The 20,591-nt window shown below is 42.0% G+C and overlaps 1 protein-coding gene across 1 annotated transcript; it reads left to right on the plus strand.

Annotated features, from left to right (window-relative positions):
• Window positions 1-1,061: 1,061 nt before the first annotated feature.
• On the plus strand, window positions 1,062-14,603 carry DDX56 (DEAD-box helicase 56). Its single transcript, XM_075272977.1, has 14 exons — window positions 1,062-1,142; window positions 3,045-3,206; window positions 3,306-3,460; window positions 3,542-3,712; window positions 4,067-4,157; window positions 4,413-4,654; window positions 5,534-5,665; window positions 6,651-6,764; window positions 6,870-6,964; window positions 7,603-7,679; window positions 7,951-8,040; window positions 10,821-10,926; window positions 12,264-12,358; window positions 14,301-14,603. Exons 1-14 carry the CDS (start codon window positions 1,092-1,094, stop codon window positions 14,385-14,387), a joined length of 1,668 nt encoding a protein of 555 aa, XP_075129078.1. The 5' UTR covers window positions 1,062-1,091; the 3' UTR covers window positions 14,388-14,603.
• The last annotated feature ends 5,988 nt before the right edge of the window (window positions 14,604-20,591 follow it).

Here is a 20,591-nt window from a genome sequence, read left to right on the forward strand (position 1 = left end):
GTGAGGCAACCTGCCCAGACAACTAACCCTGTAATCAGGGGTCTGCAAAGATATACATTCCCCCCCCACCAAGAGGCCCTTAACACGGGCACTTACCCCCACATCTCCCCGTCTTTTCCGGCCTTTAATAAGGCCTGAATCTTCCCTGAGTGAGCGGCCGCCAGCGCCAGGCCGTTGCCATGGCGCTATGATACTTCCGGCGAAACCGGAAGTGCGCGCTTACAGCGGCCGGCGGGGAACAGGATACACAACAGTGTGGTTCCACCCGCCGGCAGTCCGCGCGGCCACCAGAGGCGGCATGCGGAGTCCCCGGACTCTCACCAAAATGTCAGGTAAGTCACAAGGAGCAGGGGAAGCGGAGGAGAGGGGGGGCAGGGGGGATAGAGGGGGGTAGCCACACATGGCTAACAAGCACCTTCTCCCCGCAGGGCACAGAAGGTGACAAGAAGAAAACAACCGCTCAGGAGGTGAGTGATCCTGCTGAGCTTCTCAAAGAGGACACAAGTCCTCCCACCTGTCCTCTGTCCACACAGGACAGAAAAAAACACGCAGAGGGGAGGTTCTTGTGCCCTCTTATAGGGCCTGCCACGCATTTGATTGGCTAATTAAATATCCGCCTGTCCTACCAGCACACAGGGGCAGAAATACCCCACATTGTGCCGCTGTTGAGGACGACAGGGAAAGGCTATTCCGACGTGTCAACTAGAAAAAAAAGGTTTTTAATGGTAGAATCCCTTTAACAAGGCAACATTTTCTACAAACAGACATAATATACACATTACAATACATTAGTACTAAATGATTATATATTGTTAGTTACTTATAGTATATTTCTACATTTCACACATTTATGACTTCAAGTTTCTTCAGCAGACTTGGCTCCTGCATACTGAATGTAATGTGAGAGAACGTACATATATACATCCACCACACGATGGCGCTGCAGTAGCGTGGAACGGCTGATACGCCACTAGCTGGTAAAACTCTATGGTTTCCTGTGGAAACAACGCACTCTATGGTGTGAGGCGGCGCTCTAGCTAGTCGGCAGACTCGTCTCTGTGGTATCAGTCCTCCCCGTTACACACGTGGGTATGGCTACGGTGCGCTTCCATGAGCTGGGGCTGGATCACCGGCTGTTAAAGGTGAGCTTACTCTCATGTAACTATAGTGGGCTGGAGTGTGGGGCTGTATGGTATAAGTTCCTATAAAACATGTGGCAGCCTGTTGATCACTATAAGAGGAACTACTAATCCCAGCAGGCACTGAGCATGGCATAGTAGTTGTTCAGTGGAGTCTGACTCCCATCATGCCCTCTAGTTATGACAGGGGGTGTTGGGGGGTTTAGTTTAGTAGCATTGGTATTAGCATTGCCTGTATGTAGAGATGGGCGAACCTTGTGACAAATGTTTGTGAAGTTCGGACCGAGTTTATTCGTTATTATTAATAGAACTGGAAGTGCAATTATTATACGGAGGCAAGTAAATGTAAACTTACCGCGCCTCTCCTCTTCTGGGTATCTTGATGGGGTCAGGGGTCTCTTAGAGGCCTCTTCAAGACACTGGCTGTTGTCACGCTCTCCGGAGTCACCGATGAGGCCCAATTACAGCGAGGACCCCAGGGTGCGTGACATCAGACAGGTCACTGAGGTACCGGTAGATGCTAAGGCTTGGTGAGTGTACCTTATACACTAGGGTCAGAGGAGACCCCAGCCCCAGGATAGGACTGTGTTTCAGACAATTCCGGTTCCAAAAAATTTGTTTGCTCATCCAGAATTGTATAATATACATACACATCAATATACACTGTATGACCTTCCATATAGAATAATTTATGGCCTGATGCCCAGGTTATTGCTGCAGGTCCTTCTTCATAACCCGCAGCATTTATTGCCTGGAGATGCGACCACCCTGCAAGAGCTTTGGATACGTGTGACTATGTACCACTATTGACTGTGGCTTCTGAAACCACCTGTTGGCCTCAAATGTAACAAGTTTCTTGAGATGTCCAAGAAGTTAGTGAGCTAGTGGTCTCGCTGTGGAGCAGTCACACATGGTGCTAAAGCTCTGTTCACATCACATTTGTGTATGTAGCATTGCATATGTTGAGCCATAACATTTGTTAAAAATTTAAATAACTACATTAACTACCCACTAGAAAATTAAGATTTGCCCAACTTTGTAGAATAAAAAAAAATAAACTGATCAATGGGATACCAAAAAAATTGAAATAAAAAATTGTTCTTCATCTCAAAGTGTGAGAGATCAGCAGACATTAATTGCAGAATGAGCTCCCTCTGTCTGGTGTCCATCTGTATTCACACATGTTTAAAAAAAACAAACAAAAAAAAGGAAGCATTTTTTTTGTTTTTTAATTTTCAGACAAGACTTTTTCTTCTGTTTACATTGGAGCCAATGAGAACGGACAGAGATGGAGGAGATTCTGTTTGGGTTCATCGCTTTTTTTTTTTAATGTAGATTGTGAGCCCCATATAGAGATCACAATGTACGTATTTTTTTCCTATCAGTATGTCTTTTATTTTTGTAGAATGGGTTCATCGCTTTTATTACTGTTAAAGTCCGTTGCACTCATTGGGCGTTGGGTATTTGGTTCCTGAGTGTGGCTGCCTGATGATATCTGTTAGAATAACTACTAATCCCAGCTTGATAATAATGTGTATCAGTAATGATTGACCTCTGTATTACTGTGTGAGGTTATGCCCCAAATGACAAGGGGAATGCTCACACATAGTTGTCAGTTTGTCATACAATTCCAAGAGGAATAACATAGGAACACCACAAAGCTGGGTTCACATATGCGCCACTTTCAGTTTGAAAACAGCGGACAACTGGAAGATCCCATTATAGTCAAGGGGTCCGCCAGTGTCCATTTGTAACCGCTGTTTCAGCAGTATGATTGTTTGGGTCCTCCAGCGCAGATGTGAAATTCATATAAGACTGTATGCTCTGGAATTATTTCAGTTAGTGGCTGTGTGTTACCTTGTAGTTCCAGTGTTTCTGTTCTCAGTACAATGTACTCTCTTAAAGGCCGTGGCAGATTTAGGATGGGAAAAGCCAACTTTGATTCAAGAAAAGGCCATTCCACTGGGCATGGATGGCAAAGACTTACTGGCACGAGCGAGGACTGGATCGGGTAAAACTGCAGCCTACTCCATACCCATATTACAGAACCTTCTGCAGTCCAAAATGGTATGTAGACTGTTGCTGGTAGAAAATATCTGCTCCCTAAATTTGGTATCACAATAAAACATTATTCAGCAGTGAACTTACCCCACTTTCTGTACACAGACTGTCTCTGAACAGGCCGTTCGGGTTTTGATCCTTGTACCTACAAAGGAACTTGGCCATCAGGTTCAGCAAATGATCCGACAGCTGACAGCCTACTGTGCACGAGATATTAGAGTTGCAGACATCTCCGGCCAGGCAGATATTTCTGCTCAGAGGTAAGGTTGTAGGCTTGGAATTACGGTTTGCCATCACAAAGTTGGTCGTCTTGTTTTGTTAACCATATGTGTCTCCTTTAGACCAATCCTGATGGAGAAGCCAGATATTGTGGTTGGTACACCCTCTCGAGTATTGATTCACATGAACCAGAAGACTCTGTCCTTAAGAGAGAGCCTCCAGGTTTTGGTGGTGGATGAGGCCGACCTGATCTTCTCTTTTGGCTTTGAAGAAGATCTGAAAAGCCTGCTATGGTGAGTAGATACCTGTTCTCAGAGGAGCATTGCGTGGTCTATGCTATTCCCTACACCTACATGGCGCTATTCCTAAGAAGGAACAGTAATCCCCAAATCCCTGCAAAGGCTTCACCTAGCCAGCCCAGGGCGCTGTTCTACACTGATGAAGAGCTGTCATTCTGAGACAGCCGTCTGCAGATGATCTTAGGTTTATTTCATACTTATGTCACAAGATCTGTTTGAAGGGTCACACATTGACTTCCCAATGGGTGACACCAGTAAGAAAGCAAAACCTACATATACTACATCGATGCTTGTTCTCTGTCTAATTTTTAATTATTTTTTTACATTATTTCTTGTAATGTTTTGTAGCCAACTTCCAAATATCTACCAGTCATACCTCATGTCCGCCACATTCAACGAGGATGTCCAGACCTTGAAGGAGCTTGTGCTGCACAATCCGGTGAGACTCTTAAAAATAACCTTGCATTGTTGAAGGAGTTGTTTTGTCTGGAGGATCTCCTGAAGAAAGACTACTGAGAGGGTGTCCATTGCTGAAGACCCTTTGTGATCAGTTTTAATCTGTTTGGCAATATGACAACAAGCGTTTCACTTCCCTGTAACGCCACTACAGGGGATATAAAGTATTACATGGTTTTTATGTACATGCTTGCTAAATGAGGGACCTTTTTGATAGCAAATGTTTCTTCTTCCTTAGGTGACTTTAAAATTGGAGGAGTCTCAGTTACCGGACAGCTCTCAGCTCACTCAGTATCACATCCAGTGCGAGGAGGAGGACAAGTTTCTTCTGCTTTATACACTCCTTAAACTGACCCTCATCCGGGGAAAAACCATCATATTTGTAAATGACGTGGAGAGGAGCTATCGGCTCAAGCTCTTCCTGGAGCAGTTCAGTATCCCCTCCTGTGTGCTGAACTCTGAGCTGCCAGTGCATTCCCGGTAAGTCCACAATACTAGCTGATGTCCATAGGTTGTGTCTAGTATTGCGGGTCAGTTTTATTCCTTTGACTGGCACCTAGCTGCAATCCCAGCCACAACCTGTGGACAAGAGTGGCACTGCTTTATATGTCATACAGCTCTAAGCAGGTTAAGGAGTTACCTGACATGAACAACTTTAGGCTGTCTGCAAAGACTCAGGTTTTCATGTTCTTGCTGCATATCAAAGTACAGTTTGGCAGATATTCCTTTTCTTTTTGGGCTGTGGTGGCCACAAGCAAAGCAATATCTTTTAGAGCTTATGGTAATTGGTAACTACCCCTTTACACAGGTTGTTAATCGGAATGAGCACCGATTGACCCTCACTAGAAGCCCTTTATAAAGGACAATAATCTTTAATGACGGGCACATACAATTGTTGGTCATTTAGTTACTTGTCATTACCATGTCCTCTGCTTACTCTGCCACCCATTGCATATCTTATATGCTGCATAAAACATTCGGCCGCCCAGCAGACAAGGATTTGCTTGATTGTTGCTTATCATTGCCCTGAGTTCATGGGGAATAGTAATGGAGATTGAGCACTCCAACAAATGCTCATTCAGCCAGTCATTGCCTTGTTATAATGAACCTTAGGGAGGCAAAATGGTCACACATGCTTAGTCTTTTGTTGTTGTTTTTTTAACCCTTTCCCAACATCAACTTTACATATGCAACTTTATAACATCATGTCTTCTCTGTAATAAAAGTAGATAAGAACCAATTATTCATAACAATCTGAAATCCTATAATCACCTTTGTAAATAGAATCAGTGAAAGTAACAGAATTGGAGTTGCCTTGTGATATATGATCCAATGAGACCTTGTCTTTTCATTCTGCAGGTGTCACATCATTGCACAGTTTAACAGGGGCTTCTATGATTATATTATTGCATCGGATGAACGCGCGTTATCTGAACCAAGTGTGAAAGGAAAGAAACAGGCTGGCAAGAAAAAGGGCGGCAAATCGGAGAAGTAAGACATGACGCTAATGTTATCTTTTAGCTTCTACAGATGCTCTGACATTCATCTAGTTGACATATAACCCTGCTGAACTTCTAGTGTCTCGGTTGTCCATGATCTTGTGGTCTACTTGGATGGCTGGGACCACTAATATATCCTATCTCTGCCTGTTCCATATGTGAAGCCTTCTAACCTTTACAAGTTAAAGGGAGTCTATCAGCATAATCATGCAGAGAAAAAGATATGTAACAATGCAGCAGACTATACTGTTCCATACAACTGTATTCCTTAAAAAAAAAAATGCATGAAGCAATAAGCTTTATATGAACAAGGCCTAACCTAAGTCCTGTAAATTATTTTACATGTCTAAACGCACTGGGGGGGGGGTATTTATTAAAACTGGTATTATGTCCCTGGCTGGTGTACGATGTACCTCTTTTAAAACATCCTGTGGCCTCTTAATTCAGGCACACTCAAGTGCGCTGCAATGACAGGAACTGTATGAGTTATAGTACATTTGTCTGTCCCCAATCACCTTGGTCTCTGCCCTGCTCCATCCTCTTTTATAAATGGGGGGATCAGGGCGCATCTTTGGTACAAGAAACGACCAAAGATGTGCCACATTTACTCCCATCTCTTCTAGAAAACTGGTATAGATTGGTTAGTAAATTCCTCCCACTGACCTCAGTCTATATTGTCTTTTCGGGTGACCCATCCTTAATGGTTGTTACAGTATTTAAACCTCCGTTTCCTTTTATTCACCCTTTTACAAATCTATTAACTTGAGTGGAGGTCATAAGAAAATAAACCTGCCCTTGTCTATGCACAATCCAAGTAAAATCTGCTGAGGTGCAGTTCAAGATATGGCCCATAGAGAGGTGCTATTTCTGCAATGGGGGTTGCGGAGGCTAAAGCAAGTTTTCTTTTATAACCCCCTTTGTATATTAGGTTTGTCATTCCTTGTTCCAATTGCTTCTATGCTCATTTGTTGTTTCAGAGGCCAGGACAGCGAGTATGGCGTCTCTCGGGGAATAGACTTTCAGAACGTTTCTACGGTGTTAAACTTTGATTTCCCCTTGTCTGTGGACTCTTATATCCACCGTGCTGGAAGGTATGTATAATGTAGTGCTCTGTTCTGATGCTAGTTCTCTACAATTCCTGCAATTGTGCTTTATTTGCTTATTTACTGACTGTCTTATTAACCATTTCATTCCAGGACGGCACGTGCCAATAACCCAGGTGTGGCCCTAACATTTGTTGCACATACAGAAGTTTCCCTGCTAAAAGACATTGAAGAGGCTCTAGGTGGAGGTACTTGGCTCTGTTACAATTGCTATTATGTTACCTGTATATTACTACTCAAGCCAACCCTCCACAAAGGGAACAACTACAGCCCCAGATCTGTATCAGAGGCATCTCTCTTAGCGTCTCAGTGCCCTACTTTATACTGACAAGAAGTGCAATGGCTGCCAATAGATGGGTGTTTCTATTTTGGCTGATATCCCTGTTCATGATTCAGGGCCCTTTAATGTGTTGGACATTGACTTGCAGGATAGCGGCCTGGTGTTGTCCTTAGAGATGACTTTGTCCCTTCAGGAGATAAATTAATTTCAGTACCTTTGTCTCGAAAGGCTTGTTCACACATTTGCTGTTAACAACAGTCCATGATAATAGAATGGAGATATTTTTGGTCTGTTTTGTGAACAGTGGACGCCCTGTTAAATTATATGGGTCAGTGAAGTGACAGACAGCACACAGATGTTATCACTATGAAAGTCACAGACCGAGACATTGAAAAGTATAGGAGAATTTTCATTTTATTAATCTGTTTTGATGGATGTAGGACAGGGCACAAGCCATAAATTTTCAGTGTTGTTTCTCAGTAGTTTTTCACGCTGTGCTGTTTCTGATCTGCGTACTTGTAGTTTACTACTTTGCTTATCTTACAGGAAGCTCTGAGGAGTGTGTGCTGCGCCCCTACAGATTCCGAATGGAAGAGGTGGAAGGATTTCGCTATCGCTGTAGGGTATGTTGAGTGTAAATAAAACAAACCTCTTGTGCATTTGAGTGCTTCAAAGAGGGATGTGAGTTGCCTGCATTGGGTCCCTTTGCATCAGGGGTTAATTCTGACTGGATTATTGAATGTGACGTCTCCTTCACATGAAGATACATTTGTATAAGTAAGAAGTTTATTTCTATGGGTTTTTGTCGTCTTCTATAGTCTACCTACTACGATCTTATATTGGAGCTTTCCTTGTCACATATTCTAAACGCAGGATCTGTTTACTATCCCACAGGATGCAATGAGATCTGTAACTAAGCAATCCATCAAAGAAGCGCGTCTGAAGGAGATAAAGGAAGAACTGCTCAACTCTGAGAAACTTAAGGTGAGACTCAGCCAATGGCAAAAAACTATGGCCATACTGATACATCTTACCGCCTCTAGCCATCCCATTTGCTGCCCATGTGCCCATTGATATGAAGCATGTAGGCACAACACAGTCTGCACTGTGATTCCAAATAACTCAACAGTGGATGGGAATGAGAGTTTAAAGGGGTTGTCCATGAATATGGATGTTATGGTCTGTTCTTGGGACAGGCCATAAATATCTGATACCTGGTGGGGGTGGCATCAATCAGCTGTACAGGACCACTACTGGTGCCCATACTAAACACAGCACAGAGAATGAAGCAGTTTGCTCTGTGCCTTGTGTAGTGGTCAGTAACTTTATCCACCCACTACACAGGGACTGGCGCTATCTGCATCTGGTGCTGTGTATAGTATGCCAGTCTTGGAGCTCTTAGCTTGTGTTGGGTGCAGCTCTACGGATTCCAGCACAGTTGGAATTTTCTCTGTAGCCCCCACCATTCCTGAGCAACAAGCAAAGGTCTACTTGATGCCTGATGTGCCATTTAGGCTCTGTAATGTCAGGTGGACGGTGTCAGGCAGGGGATGTGATTCAGAAACATTGTTAGAGATCAGTATCACATCCCTTGTCTGATCCTGCCTGATACCACCCCCTGACAGTACACAGACACCAATCCCAATTTTGTGTGGAAGTGATTATACATAATCCAATAAACTGATAACCATGTCTGAGTATATATAGAAAAATGCTAATAAATTAGTATATACAAAATAATAAGGTAGTAAATATTCAAACTCAATCAAATATACGTCTAATAACTCCATACCCAACAGTGAGAATATAGCCCAAGCATGTGAAAACCAGCAACAACAGGGAGGTCGTATCCATCTGTATTGCTGCCTCCGCGTGCAGGGGAATGTTTGACTGACATTTCTTCAGTGGCCAACCTCCGCGTTTCTGCCACATGTGGTCTTAAAGGGATTCTATCATTGGATACCTTTTTGTTTTTTTCTCGATGACACGGAGGAATAGCCTTAAGAAAGGCTATTCTTTTCCTACCTTTAGATGTCTTTTCAGCGCCACTGTTCAGTAGAAATCCCGGTTTTCTTTGGTATGCAAATGAGTTCTCTCGCAGCACTGGAGGCGTCCCCAATGCTTCGAGAGAACTCTCTAGTGACTCCTCCATCTTCTTCTGGAACGGCCTCTCCTCGCGTCTTCTTCCGTCCTGAGTTTCAATCTTTTAGGCCTTGGGCAGAGCCAACTGCGCATGCCCGGGCCACAAGAATATGGCTGCTTACACTGTAAGTTGGTGTAAGCGGCCATTTTCTTGTGGCCCAGACATGCGCAGTCGTCTCTGCCCAAGGCCTAAAAGTTTGAAACCAAAGACGGAAAAAAATGCATGGAGAGGCCGTTCCAGAAGAAGATGGAGGAGTCACTAGAGAGTTCTCTCGAAGCATTGGGGACGCCTCCAGTGCTGCGAGAGAACTCATTTGCATACCGAAAAAAAATGGGATTTCTACCGAACGGCAGCGCGGAGAAGACATCTAAAGGTAGGAGAAGAATAGCCTTTCTTAAGGCCATTCCTACGTGTTAATAAGAAAAAAAAAAAGGTATCCAATGATAGAATCCCTTTAACCTAAGATGGCAATACCCCTTTAGCAATTCTCATCTCTATGTATTTCTTATAAGAAAGTAATTATACCCTTTAATTATCCATATATGTGGTTTTCTTGGAAAACCTTACACGTCTCACACGGTGCAGCTGATTCTTCCTGTAATTCTCAGCTTTGTCCTGTCTGACTCATGACATGACACTGCATCAGGCCGTCACCTCAATTAACCTGACCTCTGGCTGTCCCCTGCAATGTTCCGCAGCAGCTGGCACCGCACACGTGTCTTATCAGGGGAGTACAATCCGCCTGGGTCTAGTGGGATGTTTTAACCTTTGACAATAATGATTGGTTTATATGTGAAATTCTGCACATTTGACTGACTCTATATCCTATGCTGTGTGTGGATCTGCTTGAACTTTTGGCCTTGAAGCTGCCATTTTTTTTCCCTTGTGGGTGGTGACAACGCTATAAAGGTGACTATAACTCCTTTGGACAGCTTGTCAAAAATCCATCTCTTAGGGTTATTCAATTTTATAGAGGCCGCATGACAAATGGTAAGGACATTGTTTCTCTGTCGAGAGCAGTAAATGCAAAATTCGTGGAGAATGCTGCATTACAGTGGTTAGATGTCAGTAATGGTCTCCTTATTGGTTGTCACCAAAATTTCCCAGAAATTGGTTGCTTTAAAAATTGCTGATTATCCAGCTTTCTAAAGCTCTATTATCCATAGGATAGGATGTCGATTATAGACTGGCAGGGGTCTGACTGCTGGGACACCCTCTGTAAAGCTGTCTCCCCACTCTGTGGCGCTCATTGGCTTTACTTTTACTAGTGGCCGCACTGAGTACTGCAGCTCTTGTCCCGTTCAAGTTTTAAGGGGCAACTTTTGTAGTTCTATCCATGGCCGTTAGTACAAGAGAGCAATGCAGCTTGTGCTAGCCACAGTAAAACTGCGGATCTTATATGTCATCGACTTTAATAAGCTGGATAACGCCTTTAAATATTGCTTATGGGCAGAAAATTGCAGAGACCTACTTGGCTCCACTTCCGTTTTTCAAGAGCTTTCATAACGGACACCCATAACCCAGGAACTTGTATTCTTCTCTGCAATATTGTAGATATGAGAGACGTGTAATATTTAACTTTCCTAATCTATTTTTTTTTTTAACCCTTTTCTCCCTACAGACCTACTTTGAAGACAACCCAAGAGATTTCAATCTTCTCCGTCATGACAAACCCCTTCACCCTGCAATAGTGAAACCTCATCTAAAAAATGTTCCTGACTATCTAAGTATGTGCAGGGTCAGTTATCTACTGGCAAATAAACTGAGGCCTACTTGCCAACGTTTGCAACAGATAAGCCACATCCCTTTATAGAGGCCACATCACAAATATCTTGTCAGACCCCTGTCACTCTCCTGTTCCACTATAACTTATTTTATGCTTATTATTTATTTATTATGCTTACTTATATAGCGCCATCATATTCCGCAGCGCTTTACAGATATTGTCAGTCACTGTCCCATATAGGGCTCACAATCTACATTCCCTATCAGTATGTCTTTGATGTGTGGGAGGAAACCGGAGTACCTGGAGGAAACCCACGCAAACACAGGGAGAACATACAACTCCTTGCAGATGTTGACCTTTGCAGGATTTGAACCTAGGACTCTAGCGCTGCAAGGCTGCAGTGCTAACCACTGAGCCACCGTGTTGCCCCTTATGCTGTAGTGCTTCTCTAAGCTGTGACCACAATCCTGGCTGTGACCATGGCAATTTTAGCAACAACAAGTTTTACAATCTCTTCCATTTAGTGACATTATAGGGGAAGTGGCAGATTAGCATGATCAATGTGGGTGCAATAGATAAGCACAACTAGTGATGTCAGTGCTCCATTCTGAAGCAAGAAGTTGTGGGTATTGCTATAAGGCCTACCAATGCTTATTTTCCTAAATATGGGCACTTTGACATGAAGACTAGAGGTTAAATGCATGAGTAGATGAGGACATTTGCAAAGTTTCCACAAGTTGTGTGGTATTAACACATGCAGAGAATGTAATCTATAGACAATTGCTGTGTATTTCAATAAAACTGACAAGTGGCCATAAAATGTGTTGCTTGGCAGCAGCCATAACAGTAGCCGCGGACAATGAATACCATTGTATGTGGTCGACAGTCAGTTTAGTATTGAGGTGTTTGCCATCTGTTTGTGGTTTTACTTTCTGATGCCAGAACATGGAAGGATTTTTGAGAATACAGATGAAGAATTCAGGGTGAGCTAGCTACTGCTTGTCTGGTATTCACCTACACCTATGTATAGTAGTAGGGATCGTAACTTATCTGTAGCGTTCCCTTCTGTTATGGTCTTTTGAACACAGGACAGATATGCTTTAGATTCTACCATGGAATTGATCAGGTAAAATCGGATTAATATATAGCAAAATGGAGGAGACTATAACAAATCTGATCCACACACTGGGGAAAAAATCTGCACATGTAAATGAACCGTGGCCATTTATGCTTCATTAATGTTGCATTTATGGCCATCTTTAATTTTGCCTTTGTCTAGTGGTAATCTTCCTCTTCTCAGCGGCTTTGGTGACTCTTTGCTCTTTCTTCTTGTTACAGTTCCTCCTTCATTGCGCTCTATTGCAAATCCTTTACTAAAGAGAAAGAAGAGGAAAAGGATTCACCCAGGTCCCTCCAAAGCACCCGCCACAAAGGTGAGAGCTCTGCAATGGACACTCCATGTACATGAATCATAAATGGTTACTATGCTCGGCCTCCACTCGCTCCTGGCGATATGGCCTTAGTATCTTAGGACCTTTAATTTGGTGACCTATTGAAGATTCATGGGGGTCCCAAACTAAGGACCGATGGCTGAAACGGCAGCACACTGCCATGTCATGGCGCGTTCATTGGTCACATGGCCTGTTCACAGCTCAGTCCTTTCCTAGTGAAGAGGCTAAGTTACAATACTAAGCACAGCCGCTATATAGATGTACAGTGCAGATGAGTGCAGCAGCCTCTACAAAAAGCTGATCACTTGGGAACCTTGGTATTGAACCCCTGCTAATCTTTTATTGACCGCCTATCCCAAGATAGGTTAACATTTAGTTAAGAAAATCTTAAAGGGGTTATTGGGTGTTTAAGCCCACGAATTAATCAGCCATCCTATACACTATACAAGGCCGGAAGCAGAGAGCTCCATCCCATGTATAGCGGCTGGGTGAATTACCGGTAAGTAATGTATAGGCCATAAAAAGCATAGAAATCTAACCATCGTGGCAGCATTACAGTATGTTCACAGAGTTTTCTGCAGGCAGATTTTGACGCGGAATATGCCTCAAAATCCACCTGCAAAAATGACTCCCATTTATTTCAATGGGTGACCCTCCCTTATATCTTCCCGCAGATTCCGCGTCTCGAGACTCCCTCCTGATTAGATCCATTCATCTGGGCCTAATCAGGAGCGCGATGCATCGGCATCTTGTTGTGACTAGCCGCACGGAGAACTCACACGATGGAAAAGCTTTCCACCATGTGAACGGGCCCTTACTAGGAAATCACTTGGTGCCAGCTTGGTGTGTTTACTATAGTCATAGGCCTAAAACATGGCCTATGATAAAAGCGAAGCTGAACAGATCCACTAAAAGCTGAAGGGGCCCTTTTTTTTTTTTGCCACCATTGCTGTATTGTGTTGATAGCGGTAACAGTAGTCCAACCCCCTCTGATCAGACATTGATGGCATACCATAGCAATATGCTTTCAAGGTCTAGAGAATCTATCACCAGAAAATGGCCTGTTTATAAACCAAATTTTTGTGTTAAAAATATTTGATTTTTATTTATTTTGCCTAATAGACAGACACTTCTAACTTTATAGGGAGTTTTCTTTGCAGCAGTTACCTCATTTACATCACATACAGAAACCTGGCATTCTAGTCATGATAAACTCCCCCCCCCCCCCCCCCATGCTTTTTGAAAAATGTTATTGTTGAACCACTAGGTGGCGCTGCAGACTTTATACAACAATCTCCTAAATTTCAATGGCTTCAATAGACTTCAGTATTTTCAACATACACTGGTGTTTTGGGGACATTGTAACTTGAAAGTTTTCACGGACAGTCCAGATCTGCAGCACATATGACTGGGAGTAACAGTATCTCAAGTGCGGTGTGTGTTGATTCATCCGTATACTGGGTGTAAATACTCCCACTATATCACTTCTATGTTATTGTCTATACTACCTAATTTAAAGGAGCACTCCGGATAGCACTGATACTTTGTGCCCTATCGGATTCTCTCTTTGGTGGTGATTAAGTCCGTATTGCACCAGGCGTTAGAGATGAGCGAACACTGTTTGGATCAGCCGATCCGAACAGCACGCACCCATAGAAATGAATGGAAGCACCTGTGACGCCGGCCGGCCGCCGGCAAAGTCAGCGTCACAGGTGCTTCCATTCAATTCTATAGGTGCGTGCTGTTCGGATCGGCTGATACGAACAGTGTTCGCTCATCTCTACCAGGCATCACACAAAGTATGAGGATTACATGGGGTGTTCCCTAAAATCAATCTGTCCTGTTGTTAAGGCTACAACCTGCAGAGATGACTTGTGTTTTACATTTTCTATAAAGTACCATCTATTTTCTTCTTCTTTTACAGGCCCGGAAGACACAGAACCCGCTGCGTACTTTCAAATACGCAAAAGGCAAAAAGAGAACGGGCACCAAGAAGAAAGCCGAATCCTGAGCAATGGTGTAACGTCAGCAATGTGCTGGATGTGCTCAAAAGGACTTCTTAGTGAGTCTCCTGTAATGGGACCCTGAGCTTTTTCCATTATGGAGGTTTTGATGGACTTCGGTGAGCTGGCAGGTGTCCTCCCTGTGTTCTCTGACCTGAGAAGATTTCAGTTGTCACTCTGTAAAGAACCTTTTATGCAAAATGTATGTAAATAAATTCATATATATGCGCCTCATTGTATAGTATCACTGGTAGAGGTGATGTGCGGAGTTACCCCATTAGTAATATCATTATATTTCCAGTGGTTGTATAAAGGGAACCCGTGAAATCGATATGGAACACTAAGCCACCCTGAGAACCTTATAGACCCGGGGGTTTAGTGTCCCATATAGACCTGTAGTGACACCATCTATATCTGTATTTAAAAAGCAAACCTTTATACTTTCTTAGAGATGAGTCTCATCCGACTCTCTGAAGCTCAGGTCTGTTAGGACCTTATGGGAGGAACTATTATGGGAATTCATCAGTCCCTTTATGCCAGTTTTCTGGATGATATTGTGGCGCACGTTTGCTACCTGCAGATTTTGAAAGAGCGGGGAAGAGACCATTGTATCTGACACCAGTTTTCTAGCATAAGTTATAATGGAAATTTACAGAGATAATTAAAAAAAAAACAACCATACAAGAATAAACTGGACAATGTCCCCAAATTATTTTAATAACAAATTGTTATATCTTTCAAAAGTGCATGAATTAAAAAACTCGAATGGGTCTGGTCATGAAGCGGTTAAATATAAGAAAGCGCTTAGAGAAGCCTTACAAGCCACCACTGGAATAGATATAACACTGTCCAGACGACAATATGGTATAAGCGCGTGATTCCCGGGATCTCTGACACACTTTGCCCATTTCTAGGGCTGGAGACTTGGTATCTTGGTAGTAATGATAAGATGGAGGTCTGTTTATCTATTCCATGTCCTATCTTCTAAGATCATCTTGGTCTCCTGGCTTAAAGTCTTGCTTTCTCACCTTGTACTATCCCGCTGGCAATGGGGATGATTCCAAGAGATAAGATTATATTCTGCTGTCCTTGGCCTGCCTTGCCAAATACATCAGTCCTTTCCTGATAAAGACGACAGCAGGTGTACTATTCACTAATATAGTCTATTGGTCCTAATCCAAGATGTCCTCAAGTCCTCACAAGGAAGGAGTTGTGCAGTTTATCGGGTTAGAGTATAGCACACGTGGCAGATTAGTTACCACAAATATCATTTATACACCCAGGGATGTTTGTATGCCCCATCCAGTGGAAATCTCTGAGACAAATCTGCCACGTGCATAATAAAACCGAAAAAGGAAAAACTTACTGCAACTCTGCAGGATCTTACGTTTTAGTTTCTCTGTAGTCAGTGACTGATAGCGCAGTTGATGCATCAACCTTGTGTACATAGGTCTAAAGGGATCCTATCATTTAAACTCAATTTTTTCTGTCTATCATGTAGGAATAGCCTTAAGAAAGGCTATTCTTCTCCTACCTTTAGATTTCTTCTCCGCGCTGCCATTCCGTAGCAATCCTGGTTTTCGCTGGTATACAAATGAGTTCTCTTGCAGCACTGGGGGCGTCCCCAATTCTGCGAGAGAACTTTCCAGCGCCTCCTCCATCTTTTTCAGGAACGTGTCTTTGCATCTTCTTCCTGGGGTTGGCTTCAAACTTCTAGGCCTAGGGCAAAGCCGACTGTGCATGCCTGCTGGCAATAAGAAAATGGCCACTTACACAGTATTGTAAGCGGCTGTTTTCTTGTGGCTGGCAGGCATGCGGAGTTGGCTGCCCGAGTCCTAGAAGTTTGAAGCCAACCCCAGGAAGAAGATCTGTTCCTGAAGAATATGGAGGCGACACTAAAGTTCTCTCGCAGCATTGGGGACACCCCAGTGCTGCGAGAGAACTCATTTGCATACCAGCGAAAAACAGGATTTCTACGGAACGGCGGCGCGGAGAAGACATCTAAAGGTAGGAGAAATTAGCCTTTCTTAAGGCTATTCCTACATGATAGGCAGAAAAAATTGCGTTTAAATGATAGGATCCCTTTAAAGTGTAAACTTTTGGAGAACTTTTGATTTCCTGGCATTATTTGTGTCCTTAATAAATTGTGATATTCTTTATTAACACATTATGACTCCTTTCTGTGAAATCCTGAATTTTTCACTCTTTCCCTTGCTTCTCTATTGAGAGCTGTCCTCTGCTTCTCATTGTGTACAGTGTATGGGCTGTGGAAAATGTGAGTGGGGGAGGGTCACTTCAAACACTTCTATATTTTAGGCATTATAAAACATAGAAACTTGGTTTTGGTGTCATATGAAAGAAGCTGCATATCAACATCTCAATCCCGACTGTGTTTTCAACCAGTGATCTCTCTGTAAATCATACAGAAGAGCTGCATCCTTAGTATTATAGGAAAGGTGAGTTATTTTCTTTCATATGACACCAAAACCAAGTTTCTACGTTTTATAGTGCCTGAGCTATCACCGTTTGAAGTGACCCTTATTTTCTCCCCATTTCACACAATGAGGAGAAGGGATAGCTTTTAATAGAGAGGTAAGGGAAAGCGTGGAAAATGCAGGATTTCACACAAAGGAGCCAACATTTGTTAATAAAATTTATTGATGACACAAATTCTGATATTAGATGTGGATTTCACAATGTGTGAACTTTGTTTTCAACACTCGATCAACGTGCAACAGGTTTTACTGCTGCAGATATGCTAATCCACATTGTAAAATGACACCGTATGTACATCCATCATATAACTTGCAGGTTTAGGCTGAGGCCCCACGTTGCGGAAACGCAGCTTTTTTTCTTGCAGGTTTCATTATTGTTTTTTGAGTCAGTCTATAACTCTATACACTTGCGCAATAATTATACATTTTCGTTTCTGCCCCTGAAAATCGCCGTCCATCAAATCTATTACAATAGAAAAGCATAAAAAGTAAATGTGACTCAGTCTTTGGCACCAAGCTTTTCCAGACTCCTGAAAGGCAGATGTACCCAACTATGCTCTGATAGAGATACCAGAATAGATTGATGCATTTGAGGAATCCGTGTGTATTATGACATGATAGCTTTTATACTTTTATAGTTCTCTAGCACAGAACGGCCATAAAGTAATGAAGCATCGGGGGCCGTATCAGATCCAGAACACAAATTACAAGACACGAGATTTTCTTTGTGGTGTCAGCCTGACCTTACATTTGCAAATGATGGACCTTGACTGCTATGCGGCGCATTATTGTTTGTCCTCTCATTATAATAACCACATGGTACATCAAATCACACCACGTTTATGGTCTAATAAGAGATTTATCTTGATGGCCACTGGTTATTTTGCAGCTTTTACTGACCTTATCACTGGGTTCTTTCTTAAAGGGGACACTTCCTTCAAAAATATATTTTTATCAAATTTTAACCTCTTAAAGGCTTCATGCATCTTTTATAGCCAGATCAAAGTTCAGAGAAGGGATGGAGGACAACTAGTCAGTAGGATGGATCGCCTTCTAAATGGCACCCTGCGGCTGGCCGTGCAGTATAAAACATAGTAGCTGCAAAAGACGAGCTATACCGTATATACTCGAGTATAAGCCGACCTGAATATAAGCCGAGGCCCCTAATTTTACCACAAAAAACTGGGAAAACTTATTGTCTCGAGTATAAGCCTAGGGGGGGAAATAACCGCTACTATAAAGAATTCACTCTAGGGTGGGGATAGGGGGCTCGACAAAAGTTTGCACCCAGGCCCACAAGACTTTAGTTACAGCACTACATGTGTCTTAAAACAATCTGTCTACAAACTTATAAAAATATTTTTTCCTTATAATGAACGCCGTAGCAGGGGAAAAAACTAATTTGCCGAACCACTGTTTAAATTTGAATAAAATGTCATCAAAGCAATAAACATTCCCCAAAATATAGTATAACTATAAAGTAAACCTGACCCGCAAAAAAATATGAAGTCCTATGCGTCCCTATACACCGAAATATTAAAAAAAAAGTTATGGGTGTCAGAATATGGCGACTTTTAGGAAAAAAAAAAATTGGCAGTGTTTTAGATTTTTGTTTAAGGGTTAAAATATAAATAAAACCTGCTAGGTCACGATCACCTAGAATTATCTACTTGGACTTTATTTATCTTATCCGATGATCTGAGGCACCAATGAACAGCAACTCCCAACCACCCGAACTAGCACTAGGAACCTATCAGTCTTATCAGAGAATGCGTGCTGATGTAAACATCAGATCCCAGAGAGGCTTGATGTCAAGGCTGCAGATAAGATATAAGATCTAAGATGATTATATTAGTTACCTATATACAGTATATAGAACACATACATCAGGTGGGTTTTTAACAATTTCATTGACGAATACTTAAGACTTTTCTATACACAGCTTTTCTGGAGTCTGTATTGCCATATTTCATGCCAAATTTATCAAATGTCGCATATTTCGGAAATTTGGTGCATTTTTAAACTTTCATAAACAGTCTCATTTCATAGAGCATGTGATTTTGCATAAGAATATTATATCCTTAAATTAGAAATGTGGTTGCTTTCTGCCTGAAAAACCTCTCTAAAGTTCCTGCCATTAGATGACTCCCTTCTAGCTAATGTACAATTCACTTCCTGTTGCTAGCCAAGATTTGTCCATAAATACACTAAATAAGCAAGATGTTTTCACAGAATGCAGAAGGGATGGGCTGATTCTCCTCAAAGACTCCACACATATCTGTAAACCACTCAGTGCAAAGGGCTGAACATTCTGCAAATCTTATATCTTAGGCCCGTTGCAAGTGACCGTATACAGGCTGCCATCTGCCACTGTTTGATTTAACAGTGTGGCTGGTGTACGTGTGGCACACAGATATCATCCATGTGTCTCCAACAGACCTACCATTCTTTCGCAGCCCCATTTATTCAATGAATGAGGGGCCACTGAAGCATGGCTGCAAAACCAGACAGGAATAGGACCTGGCTTTATTTGTAGTCCAGTGTTCCTGGATCTTTTATATTATGGTCATTTGGACTTTTCTCAACTATTTGTTTGTTATTGTACAGTTACTCCTAGTAGAATGGCAGAACAGTGTCAGTAATAGTGGATAGAGGAGGGGGCACACTACTGCTCCTTATTGTACATTCTCACAGCCTGAGAGATGAATGTAAAATGTGCTGCAGCCGTAATGTGATTATTAGCAGAAGAAAAGCTGATATAACACTATGGCTTATACAGTCATAGAACAGACGGCCCAACAAGAACCTGAAAATATTTCAACTTTTTAATGAAAACTCCTTAAGTTTACCTTTTGTCCTGAGATGATACTCCACTTCTTACACCATCCCTGTACTAGACTGACACTAGAGCAAATTTTACAACGTAAAGGGAATGTGTCATCAGAAAATCACTGGAAAGGTTTTTGTGATATATATATATATATATATATATATATATATATATATATATATATATATATATATATATACACATATATATTTTAATCCTAATACATATTTTTTTACATTTTACATTTCACATTTCCCTGGCCTAATAGTAGACTGACACTTTCCAATTCTGTAGGAGTTTTCTTTGCAGCATTAACCTCACTTACATCTCAGGCAAGTCAACCTTACAATAGAAGATAATACCACTATATACAATGCCACTGAACCATCAGTGCATCCACTCCAGACAATAAATAATGTCACATCTTATCTACTCCTCTCCCTGCACAGAATGTCTAGAATACTCTCCCAGACCTCAATGAGTCAGGTCTAGACTACTGCTGCACAAGCTTCTTCTGCTGTGAAGAGAGCAGAGGATAAGCGAGAGTAAAGATGGCAACCCTCATGTTCATGTATAGATAATAGAATCCAAAAATCTAGAATAAGAAAATAAAAAGTCCTATATTTTAGTATCCAGTTTTAATAAACAAGTAATATATATATATATATATATATATATATATATATATATATATATATATATATTTCTTTTAAATGCATCAGATTCCCAGATTGGCTACAGCTTATTTCCCACCAACTTCTCAAAAATGAACCAAGAATTGTAAAAATGCAAAATATCACTAACTTTTGATGCAAATAAGCCAAAAAAGTGAGGACCATCTGAGCTGCCATATTGGTATTGCACTTTAAAGGGGTTCTCCAGCGTTG

The sequence above is a fragment of the Leptodactylus fuscus genome, chromosome 5 (assembly GCF_031893055.1).
Source record: "Leptodactylus fuscus isolate aLepFus1 chromosome 5, aLepFus1.hap2, whole genome shotgun sequence".
Lineage (NCBI taxonomy): Eukaryota > Metazoa > Chordata > Amphibia > Anura > Leptodactylidae > Leptodactylus > Leptodactylus fuscus.